This window comes from Cryptomeria japonica, chromosome 4 (assembly GCF_030272615.1).
Source record: "Cryptomeria japonica chromosome 4, Sugi_1.0, whole genome shotgun sequence".
Taxonomy (NCBI): Eukaryota; Viridiplantae; Streptophyta; class Pinopsida; order Cupressales; family Cupressaceae; genus Cryptomeria; species Cryptomeria japonica.
Window position 1 is genome coordinate 702,142,466 of NC_081408.1, and position 12,913 is coordinate 702,155,378.

At 35.5% G+C, this 12,913-nt stretch overlaps 1 protein-coding gene across 1 annotated transcript; it reads left to right on the plus strand.

The window, feature by feature from the left end:
- The first annotated feature begins 200 nt into the window (after positions 1 to 200).
- On the plus strand, positions 201 to 6,558 carry LOC131043490 (cell division cycle 20.2, cofactor of APC complex-like). Its single transcript, XM_059219429.1, has 13 exons — positions 201 to 542; positions 638 to 925; positions 1,571 to 1,840; positions 1,934 to 2,512; positions 2,602 to 2,789; positions 2,965 to 3,067; positions 3,387 to 3,469; positions 3,571 to 4,106; positions 4,343 to 4,617; positions 4,883 to 5,086; positions 5,194 to 5,326; positions 5,430 to 5,970; positions 6,085 to 6,558. The coding sequence occupies exons 1-5, from the start codon at positions 435 to 437 to the stop codon at positions 2,746 to 2,748; spliced, it is 1,392 nt and encodes a 463-aa protein (XP_059075412.1). The 5' UTR covers positions 201 to 434; the 3' UTR covers positions 2,749 to 2,789; positions 2,965 to 3,067; positions 3,387 to 3,469; positions 3,571 to 4,106; positions 4,343 to 4,617; positions 4,883 to 5,086; positions 5,194 to 5,326; positions 5,430 to 5,970; positions 6,085 to 6,558.
- The last annotated feature ends 6,355 nt before the right edge of the window (positions 6,559 to 12,913 follow it).

The window sequence follows — 12,913 nt, forward strand, 5'->3', positions numbered from 1 at the left end:
TTTTCATAATTAAACATATTTGAATGAAAATAAAATTAAAATAAATTAATAAATTACACAATTGTCATATACAATAATTTTTAACTGAACAATGAAGCTCTGAAGGGACCGACATCCAATATAGATCAACCGTCACTAATTTCAAATTTGAAAAAAATCCCATACAAATAATCCATGGGCTTCAATATCTTTTCCTTCCCATCGACTCATTTCAAATTTGGTGGTTGCAGGCTTAGGCTAAATTAAGGCTGGCTTTATCGTATTGCTCGTCAATTTCCTCATTAAGAGACTGCAAACTGATAACATATTGAGTACCTGTGTATTGTAATTTATTTTTATTTTTTCTTTGCATTTCTTTGGTTTTTGTTTTCTTTTTGTGGTTTTGTGTTTTGTGTTGTTGTTGTGAATTACAGGTTTTATTTCAATTGTAAACAATGAAGAAGGCTTTTGGGTCACCTCAAACACCAAGGATCAGTACTCTTTCCAGAAGGCCTAAGATCACACGTCCTCTGCGAAAGCAATTGGCAACTCCAATACAAAATGTGTGTATTGCGCTTCCCTTTTATTTCTTATAGAAATACAGCACATTTTAGGTTTTTTTGTGGGTGTTGAGATAATCGTTGGGTTGTCATTGCAGGGGGACAGGTTTATTGCCAACAGAAGTTCCATAGATTTTGATTGGGCTCGGTATCTGGTAAATAAAAGCAACATCATTGGGAAAAAACCCTCCAAGAAAGAATATGACAGGGAGCCAGCAGCTAGTTTGGTGATGGATTCTAGTAAGATGTCAAGAACTTTGAGCTTTAGTAGAAAGCCCTCTGGACAGGGCTTGCAATCCATCTACTCCGAAACTCCTTCTGTTGATACTATAGTCAGAACTAGCAGATCACAGAGCCGCAACATACCTCAAGTAAGGGTTATTCCTGTTTGTTCTTTCCAAATAATGATTCTATTGGTGAATACTTTAGTGTTTTTACTATTTTTAGATTCATTAGGTTTGGTTATTTATATAAATTGATCGCCCAAGTGGCTCTAGGGTTCCGCGGGAACGCCCACTAATGTAGTAAACTTGTTATTGTCATTGATTTTGTTGTTTTGTGATCATTTTGATGGCTTACTCTGGAATTAGATTGAATCGACCATCCAACTAGTTAAGGATTGTTTGAAGACCTGGTAAATTGTAGTTCCAATTAGCTTAGGATTCCATGAGTCAGTCCAAGAAGATATTATAGACTCTGGGTTTTATATTATCTGTTATTCCAAGACATCTCAATTTCAGATGTTATTGTTAACGCTGAACAACCCTTTATGATTGATCAGTTTAATGTGTTGGAAGATCACATAGATTATTAAGTATAACGGGGTTTAGGTGCTAAGGTTGAGATTTTTTGAGCAACTCTTCTAATAGGATGGGTGTAGGTTTAATTTCTTTATTGTGATAAGGTGTTTTATAGGTTACTAAGGATTCATCAGTATTACTTGAATTAGTTCTCTGACTAACTAGCTTAATAAGAATTGTGGATCTTTATCTTAATTGCAATTTTTGTCTTTGAAATGCGGTTGTGTGCAGCATGCAGAGAGAACTTTGGATGCCCCAGATCTTGTTGATGATAATCATTTGAATCTGCTGGATTGGAGTGACAGCAATATTTTGTCTATAGCACTTGGCAATGCAGTTTACTTATGGGATGCAAACACAAGCACTACTTCTGAGCTATTGACAGTAGATAATGATGTTGGTCCAGTAAGCAGTGTCAATTGGGCACCTGATGGAAAACACATTGCCATTGGATTGACTAGTTCTTCTGTACAGATATGGGACTCCACATGTAATCGACAGGTAAAGAAAACAAAGTCTTTGATGTCTTACTTTTATTTGTTTGTTTTCAATTGCCACCTTAATAACATGGCAGTGCTATCGCATTGAATGCAGTTGAGATCCTTGAAAGGTCATCATGGCCGTGTAGGCTCACTTTCCTGGAATGACACTATTCTTGCAACTGGTGGTAGGGACAGTTCAATAATTATCCATGATGTCCGTATCCGTAATTCCAATGTTAAGACATACAGAGGCCATGAGCAGGAAGTTTGTGGATTGAAATGGTCCTTATCTGGCCAGCAACTTGCGAGTGGAGGCAGTGACAACTTGCTTCACATCTGGGACAAGAGCATGTCATCCTCTAATGTTAGAAATCAGTATCTTCACAGGATTGATGAACATTTTGATGCAGTTACAGCCTTGGCATGGTGCCCTTTCCAGCACAATCTTTTGGCATCTGGTGGAGGTCTTGCAGACCAATCTATTAAGTTATGGAATAGTCTTACTGGAGCATGCCTAAATACCATTGCCACCAACTCTTCAGTTTGTGCGTTGTTGTGGAATAGGCATGAGCGTGAGCTTTTGAGTTCACATGGGTATAGTGAGAATCAATTGACCTTATGGAAATACCCATCTATGGCAAAGACTGCAGAACTTACTGGCCATACTTCTAGGGTGCTGCATCTGGCACAGGTATGCATGCTATTGGTATATGGATACATTTTAATGCATGCATTGTTTCAATCAGTTTATTATAACCCTCACTATATTTTGTATTTTAGAGCCCAGATGGGTATACTGTTGCATCAGCTGGAGCAGACGAGACACTAAGGTTTTGGCAAGTCTTTGGAATTCCTGATACCTCAGAGAGTACCAAAACTAAAGAGCCAGAGGGTACCCTCAACTCTTATCTTATGCATATTCGCTAGTAGTCAATTGATGCAATGGAACAAGAAAATTTACACTTCAGGTGATACTGGATTCTTTTATTTTTTTCATGTGATTCTGTTATATTCATTGAATAAGAATTTTTTGCACTACAGTAGTATTTATGGCTATGGTGTGCTTCATGCAGTTTATTTGCACTTATTGGTGCATCAGTGACCACATTTTATGCTAACACTGCCTGTGCTTTGTATTATCAGAATCCAGATGTATGTAAACTGCTCCATAAGCTTTGACAAGTCTTTTGAACTCCTGAATACTTGAAGGGGGGCCCAAAGTAGACAGACATCAGGATGCCTCCAGGTGATGAAATGTTATTTTGTGGTTTACGTAGTTTTATAATATTCAGCAGTTTGTTTTTTGAGCATGTCTCTTTCTGTACTGTTTTGTGTTACTTGTGATTTCATTGCTTTAATGCAACTAAAAAAGACTGAAGATGTACATGTAATTTCTTCTTCTGGACTAAGTCTATCATTTGCATTTGTCTTCTGTTTGTGAAGTACATAGTGCTATCTGTATTGTTTGAGTTTTATCTTTGTTAACATGCCTGCTTGCCTTATTCTTTATCTGTGCTACAACCGTTCCTCTTAAGATTAGCTATTATGATGGCTTCTGTATACAGGTATCGAGGCCTAGTATGATATTACATGCTAGGCATACCTCTTTAACAGTCAAATAATAAGATCATTCAGAGGATTCTGCTTGGTGAGCTCTGCAACCATATGCTTATCTTGATGGATTTCCACTCTTAGCACATTTAAGACATTTTGATGGATTCTTATTGAGTTTATGATTTTAATAATTAGGTTAAGGATTCATCTTCAACAATCAAATGCCTGGTTAGGAACGAGTTTGGCACGGGATATGCATTTATTCTCTGCTGCTCGGAGCATCATCTGCGAAGGAGGAAAACCACTTATTCTCCAGCCAAGAAGAGCTTCGCATTTTCAATGAGTTCTCAGAGTACAAAAGTGAGGGAATCTCAAGTGAGAGCTATAAATTCTGTAAAGCGAAGCAATTTCTTTCTCCTCATCAAATAATAGGTTTGATGTTCAATGAGAGTCTCTTCTTGTAAAGGGAGAAATTATCCTCCTCAGCCAAGAATGGATTTACAATACCCTTGGTATGTTCTAGGCAAATTTTTAACTTCAACGTTTTTTAACTCTTTCATTCCGGTTTCATCTTAAGTATTGTAATATTTCATTACTTTATCTAATCTGTTTTTGTTGGAATTTTGTAGCTTAGTGCACCCATGGAAGTGCCTATGTTTTTTCTTGGGCGTTTTTAAACGCCGCCAATGTTGAGGAAGTCCAAAAATCTTGAAGCTTTTTTCCTTAAAATGGTTACATATTGTCTTTCCCTTTCTTAAGAACAGTTAAATTTAAGTTAATTCTTACTGCACTCTTAGTGATTGCTGGTCTAGTTGCAAACTTGTAGCCATTAACCTCTAATAAATATCTGTGTGATAAATCTGAAAACCGTATACTTAATAATTTTGCCAATAGGCCATTTTTAATTTAACTTGGGCATAATTTCCTGAAACGTTTGTTTTTCTTCTATTGAGTACCTGAACCACAGGCTAAACAGAAGGTATCCAAGCATTAGAGAGCCTGTGTGACATTATACTCTTCTTCAAGAGAGTGACAAATGGGTTGTCAGCAAAATGATCATAATTAAACTTTCGTTGTATGGAAGAAAATTTTCATCAGAAGAAATTATGTAATTTTTAATTTGTAAGAGGAAAAATATATTTGGATACTTTGGCAGTGTTTAGGGGAAGTAGTTTGTCTATTCGCACATATGAAATGCAAGTGAAAGGTTCAGCTGGATGGGGGTGTGCTGTGGAACAACAGGTAAGAAGAATGATAAAATTGTAGTTTCCAAATTTATTTTATACAGCTAGTGGGTATGGCAGCACAAAACACATTTTAATTTATGTCAGAGGGAGAAGTTCAAACCTTGCATTTCTTTATTTTAAGAGAGTTTTATATTTCTTAACTGTCTTTTAACTGTTGGTGTTCTTGTTAATTGTTGTTATTGGCTTCAGTATTGTGTTCTTTGACATTTTAGAACTGTGTCTGGATTGAGCTTAAATTATCGTGTCTTAAATTATTGCAGAGCTTAGTTGCCATACTTCTAGGGTGCTGCATCTGGAACAGGTATGCATGCTATTGGTATATGGATGCGTTTGCAAGTCTTTGGATCCGCTGATATCTCAGAGAGTACCAAAGCTAAAGAGCCAGAGGGTACCCTAAAAAATTATCTTATGCATATTTGCTAGTAGTCAATTGATCTCATCGAACAAGAAAAATTACACATTAGGTGATACTGGATTCTTTTCTTTTTTTTCACGTGATTCTGTTAATTTCATTGAATGAGAATTTTTTACACTACAGTAGTATTTATGGCTATTGGTGTGCTTCATGCAGTTTATTTGCACTTATTGGTGCATCAGTGATCACATTTTATGCTAATAGTACTGTTCCGTACCCTAAAAAATTATCTTATGCATATTTGCTAGTAGTCAATTGATCTCATCGAACAAGAAAAGTTACACATTAGGTGATTACTGGATTCTTTTCTTTTTTTCATGTGATTCTGTTAATTTCATTGAATAAGGATTTTTTACACTACAGTATTATGGCTATTGGTGTGGTTCATGCAGTTTATTTGCACTTATTGGTGCATCAGTAATCACATTTTATGCTAATAGTACTGTTCCATAAGCTTTGACAAGTCTTTGAAACTCCTGAATACTTGAAAGCAACCTCAAAGTAGACAGACAGCAGGATGCCTCTAGGTGACGTTAGTTTTTTTGTGGTTTAGGTAGTTTCATAATATTCAGCAGTTTGTTCTTTGAGCATGTCTCTTTCTGCACTGTTTCGTGTTACTTATAATTTGATTGCTTTAATCCAACTAAAAAATAATGAAGATGTACTTGTAATTTCTGCTCATTAGCTAAGGTTATCATTTGCATTTCTATTCTGTTTGTGAAGTACATAGTGTTAGGCTGCTATCTATATTGTTGTTTGAGTTTTTTCTTTGTTAACATGCCTGCTTGGCTAATGCTTCATCACTGCTACAACTGTGCCTCTTAAGATTAGCTATAATGATGGCTTCTGTATACAGGTTTGATGTTCAACGAGTGTCTCTTCTTGTAAAGGGAGAAGTTATCCTCAGCCAAGAATGGATTTAATATACCCTCGGTATGTTCTAGGCAAATTTTCAACTGCATTGTTTTTCACTAATTTTTTTTGGTTGTCTTTAAGTACTGTAATATTTCATTACTTTGCCTAATATATTTTTTTGGAATTTTGTAGCTTAGTGTACCCATGGAAGTGCCTATGTTTTTCCTTGGGCATTTATAAATGCCACCAATGTTGAGGAACTCATAAATCACTTGCTAAAATTTAAGTTAAAATTACTACTGCATTCTTGGTGATTACTGGCGATATTTAAATTAACTTGAGCATGATTTCCTGAAATGTTTGTTTTTTCTCCTGTTGAGCACCTGAACCAGAGGCTAAACAGAAGGTATCCAGGCATTAGAGGGCTTGTGTGACATAATCCTCTTCTTCAAGAGAGTGAGAAATGAGTTGTCAGCAAAATGACCATTATTAAACTTTCCTTTTTAGAAGAAATTTTTTGTCAGGGAAGTGAGGGTGTGCTGTGTAACAGCAGATAAGAAGAATGATAAAAACTTATCTAAATTTTATTTTATACAAATTTATATGCTTGAATTGTGAAACCTTGAAAAAGTATGCTCAATATTATTACACATAATTTTAGTAGTTTGACAATTGATCTTAGGGATTTGAAGTATTCTAAGAAAAAAAAAGATAATATAGATCTAGAGCCTTAATATTATAATTGAGTTGATGATTGAAACCCACATCTCCTGAGGTCACCAACAACCAAATTATGTAATCATGTAACAGAAAAAGAAAAAAAAAATTCATGAAGCTTGAGAATTCTATTGATGGAATTATGATTAGTTGTTACAATATATAATAAAACCTTTATTATAAACACAAGGTTGAAACCCTAGAATAAACCTTAAGATAAGATATTTTTAGATCATCACGTGTCTTAATATTATGACTTGAGACACAAAAATGAACATGACCTTAGTAAGCTTAAACATGCTAGTGTAAATAGGTACTTAATAATAATTTGCTGATTACATTTTTCGCTCTAACATAGACCTCACCATTGTCTAAATTATAACATATGCCTTCTTTATACTTATTGCTAATTCAACACTTGACACCTTAATCTTCAACACATAAAACTCTAATAATCTTAGTTTAGATAAGTCTAGGGACATTCTGATATCCAATGACTTTAAATTCATCTAAGATTTGAGTGTTTTTTTGGAAATCTAAATACTACAAACCTTAGAGTAGATAAACATGATGATGATTGATTTACTTTTAATGGTTTAAATATATAGTGGAGACATTAATTAGAAAATGAAAGTTTGCAACCAATTAATACAAAAGTTAACATCATTGAAGCATATTGAAGAGTGATGGATGCTCAATTTTAGGAGCAACCCTAATCCATGTAAATAATCGCTAAACATCTCCAAACCTAACTTGGGTTTGACGGCATTCTTGTACCAATGATTGTCTACATAGCTGGTTTCAAACAAGTTCAAAGTCACATATAGTTAAGATATCCTACATAGATACTAGACATCACCATCTTGTCACATACATCAAGAAGGTATAACTCTCAAGGATTCCTAGCCTTGACAAATGGTTTACCTAAAGATCTTAGCGACTAGTTTAACCAAGGTAGATCATGTAAATAAAATAAAACACAAATATACATGTTAAGATGAATTATTAATAAAAAACTTTTGAAACTGTCTACACATAAAATGGTCTCGATTACAACCATGTTAATACTTCGTTGAAAATTAAAATATCATCAATCTTAAATGACACAACTTATATAATAGTATTTTATAATGACAAATTGTCAAAATCAAATCCATAAATACACATTATGCATAAAATATACGCAAATCTAAAATAAATATACCTACATCAAAGCACATTGTAGTAGTAGTAAAAATATCATTATTGTGAAATAATTACGCAAAAAGATCAATATAGATCCAAGTGAAGCTCTACTACAATATAGTTCAATGATATCAAGTTTCTTAATTATACAATATTATGCCATCGTACTTAATAAGAAAAGTACACAACAAGAAGACTACATAGAAAACATTTGAACTTGTTACAACAATAATTATAAACTTAATTTAAGATGATCAATGCTTGAGTTATACTCAATATAGTTGACAGTACTATATGTATTTGAATATCAGACGATCACATTTCATAAACATGATCTCGTTTCAAAAAGGGTATCATTTCAAAAATAAAATAAGATCCTATTTCTTTTTTATATTGAAAATGACCTATATATACATGAAATACAACATTTAAGTATAAGTAATATTTTAATATGTCTTTTTCCTTTTTTATACTTTGTTATATTTCATGTATATATTGACAAGATGTTTGAGAGTGGTTTCAAATCTCTCTGAGTTATAATGTAAATTCTTGATTTTAGAAGATCTTATAAATTTTTAGACACAATCAAATTTCAGTAATCAGCAGGCTCCTATCAGCATTTTGTCACTATTTTTATCTCACTCTCTTTATCTTTCTTGAACTCTAGACTCATCTCTCTCCATATTAATCTTGCTCAATCCCCTCTCTGCCTCTCTATCTCACTATCTCCTCTCTCGCCCAAAATCTAGACCTCTCTCTCTCTCTACCAACTTATCTCTCTCTCTCCACCCCTCCCTCCTTCCCTCTTTATTTGTATCTCTCTTCTATCCCCTATGTACCTCTCTAACTCACTCTCTCTTCTCTCTCCCAAAATCTAGACCTATCTCTCTACCTCAATCTCACATCCTTAACTCTCTACTCTTTGTCTCCTCTCTCTCTAGATACTTCCCCTCACTCCCTATCTACCTATATTTATCCACATATACCTATCTATCTATCTTTGCATACCTTCTCTCTCTAGATACCTTCTCTCCCTCTCTCTCTCTCTCTCTCTCTCTCTCTCTCTCTCACACACACACACACACACACACACACACACCTTCCCTCTATACTTTTATCTCCCCTCTATTCCCCTTTTACCTCTCTCTCTCTCTCTCTCTCTCTCACACACACACACACACACACACCACACTCCTTCCCTCTATACTTTTATCTCCCCTCTATTCCCCTTTTACCTCTATATCAAACTCTCCTCCTTCTGCCAAAATTTAGACCTATCTCTCTAGGTCTCTCTTTCACACACATCGTTAACTCTCTACACTCTATCTCCTCTCTCTACACACCTCCCCTCACTCCCTACCTACCTCTATTTATCTACATATACCTCTCTATATATTGAGCTACATACCATTCTCTCCCTCCCTACCAACTTATCTTTCTTTACGTACATCTCGCTTCCACCCTCTCTCTTTCTCCCTCTCACCCTCTCTCTCTCTCCATCTCTACCTCTCCATCCCTTCCTCCCTCTCTCCCTCCCTCCCTCCTCTCTCCCCTTCTCCCTAACTATCCATCTTTATCTACTTCTTTCTATCTCCCCTCTCCCTCTCTTTCTATCCATCTATCTCAATCAGTCTTTTTATCTCCCCTCTTACTCTCTCTACCTACCTCTCCCTCCCCCATGTCTACTTTTATCTCACCTCTAACCCCTCTCTACCTCTTATCTCACTCTCTCCTCTCTCCTAGAATCTATACCTATCTCTTTACCTCTCTCTAACATCCTTAGCCTAAAATTCCGATGGAGAAAGTATATTGTGACTAAATTTGATTTTTTTTTTAAATGCCTAAATTCGTCGAAATTTCGATGATAATTTCACATTTGGTTTCAACGGTTTAGGCACTACTAATGAAATTTGATTTTTTTTTTTTAAATGCCCGTGTTTGTCGAGCTTCCGATGAACATAAGCTCGACGAACACGGGCATTACTTAAAAAAAAACCACAATTCATTTTAACCCAAAGCAATCCCGCACAAGCTTGGTGTAGACAACTAACCCTGGTAAACCCAAAACAACCTTGCGTGCAATCTCTTGCATTGAGTTAGGCATTTTATGCAAAACAACTACAAGGTTAGGCTCTACTTAATATGAATTTTCATTTTGGGGTTGCACATTATCGATTTCATTTTGCATATGAATTTTGGACCTATTGCATGGGAACAAATTAGAAGGAAGCATTCAAGGTGAAATAGGTCAAATGCAACATCTCGAACTCCTGGACCTTAGTCACAACCACCTATCTGGAAAAATACCAGATTCTCTTTGTAACTCCCATCAGCTACGATATCTTTATCTTCAGCACAAAAATTTATCAGGGGTGATCCCTTCTAGTTTAAAGCAATTCCAGAAGTTAGAGCTCCTTGACTTATCTTACAATAAACTAGAGGAAGGATACCTCGTGAAGTCATTGCCAGCCTTAGAAACCTACAATTCTATCTTAGCCTTTCATGGAATTCTTTTCAAGGGTTCTTGTCCCAGGAGATCAGTAAAATTGTAATGGCTCAAGCCATAGGCATCTCTGGAAATCGACTTACTGGGGTGATTCCAAATGCTCTTGAAGACTGTACTACATTAAAGCATCTAAATCTGTCCCACAATGCCTTAGAAGGTTCAATACCAAATTCGCTCTCCAAATTACAAAAAATCCATGAAATGGATGTTTCTTTCAATAATTTGTCAGGTCAAATTCCAGCAGGAGAGTTGTTTCAAAACATAACTGTTATAACATTGTTTGTGGGAAACCTTGGCCTGTGTGGCCCAAAAAACTATTCATTGCCTCCATGCCCAAATCAAACCCATAAAACTCAATCACTTCTCAATAAAGTAGTCTTATCAGTTGTTGGAACCATTGCATTTGTATTATGCACTTTCATTATAGGAATGCTATGGAGGCAGATACTCTCAAGAAAACCATTCCGTCTCTCAAACTTTGTTTTTCAAAGGCTCAGCTATCTGAATTTTTTTTATGAAGATCTTGTCATTGGCATTTTGAGGGATGGTAATATAGTTGCCATTAAGGCTCTCAATTTGCAGAATGAAGAAGCTCACAAGAGATTTAAAAGAGAATGCAAAATGTTAGGGAGGATTCGGCACCGTAACCTCATCAGAATCATAAGTGCATTTTATTACCCTATCCTCCGAGGGTTGGTTCTTCAATTTGCATCTAATGGGAGTTGGAAAAGCATTTGCACATTGATATAGATGATGAGGGCTTTTTTGAATTGGGACTCAGTGAGTGTTTAGAATTGCTATAGATGTAGCCCATGGAATGAAATATTTACATCGTGATTGCCCTTTCCAAATTGTGCACTGTGATTTGAAACCTAGCAATGTGCTCCTAGATGCCGACATGACAGCTCTTGTGACTGATTTTGGTATATCTCGTTTAACTAGTACTCCAAGTTCCACAGATTCACTTAGAGGATCAATTGGCTATATTGCTCCCGGTAATTTGTTTAGAATTTTTTTGTTAAATTAGCAATAGCATTTATGTTAGTATCTAATAAGAATTTCATGAACGAAATTTATTGGGGAGTATGCAGTGGGTGGGAGTGGTTCAATAAAGGGATATGTTTATAGCTATGGCATTCTTATTATATTAGAGATGGTTGCAAGGAAGGGGCTAAGTGATGACATGTTTGTGGAAGACATGAACTTGCAGAAGTGGGTGAGGTTGACTTTTCCAAATAGATTAGTACATATTGTTGATAGTAGGTTGTTGAGTGATGTGAATGTAAACATGGAAGAGAATGGATTTCTTCTTTTTTTTAATTCATTTTGGATTGTTTTGCACCAACAAAATACCAAGAGAATGACCTTCCATGAGACTGTTGGTATTTTGGTATGGTTTTGTCATTGATGTCAACACCTATTGAAAACTAGCACTTTGAGATCCAGCAACATTCATCGGCAAGCAAGTAACTATTGCACAGTTACTGATATGTGGTTCACCGGCAGGATATAATGTTCACCGGTTTCTGGAATGATATGGAAGACACTTGGTAATGTCGAAGACATCGTGTGGACACTTTGTTTTGAAGAATTAATCATTGATCTACACGCTATGGAGATGATTTATTATTGATGTAAATGCATCAAGCCAACATGTTTAATTGGTTATTGCATCGTATATTATATTATATGTAAAATGATTTTATTATCTTGTAGAGCCGACCTACTAAAATTGGTCTTAGGTTATGTTATAAATGTAAGATCTTATTTGTAAGATCAAATGTGGAATGCGAAAAAGAATTGAGTGAAGGCATATGCAAGATTAAGCAGAGGAATACACGAAGACATCATTTGAAGGTGAAACTAGGTTTTTGTATAAGCATATCAACATTACACCGGTATTGAATCCTGCATATGAAGATGTTATTTTGTGCAGTACATTCTTATTGGATTTAACCATCCAACTGTAGTCAGTGTGACTACCATTTTTGTGATTGAGCAGTGAGCTCTAGGTTGTTGGCCTTTCTGCATGTGCAGACCCCATTTATGTACACTTACTATCTGCAGTAGTATCATTTGATTGTGGGTAAGGTTTCCCACTGTGGTTTTTCCCCTTACAGAGTTTCCACGTACAAATATTGGTGTTATGTGTTGTGGATGACTTTATGTTTATGTTTCATGCATTAATACTTACCGGTATAGCAATTTATTGTTAACACTGTCTACCGGCATACTTAACTGGTTTACCGATATTAAGCATCAAGTTGGTTAATTGGTTTTTGGTTTGAATTTATTAGACAACTGATTCCCCCCCGCCCCCCCCCCCCCTCTCAGTTGTCTCTGGGACCTAACAGAGACATCTTTCACAAGAAATGCAACTTCTTCCAATTTAACATCTACCATATCAAACCTCCTACGTAATTCCAATCTGACTATATTATTGGGATCTAATAGTCAAAGTTCTACATTTTAGATGTTAGTTCCGTTAAGTATGTTTAGTGCTTTATATTAGCTATTTAAAGTTTATCTTCTCTCAGAAGTTTGTCTACTTTTATGCAAAAACCTTAGGTTTAATTGCATTTCTTCAAACAAGACAGATGTTCCAAATCATGT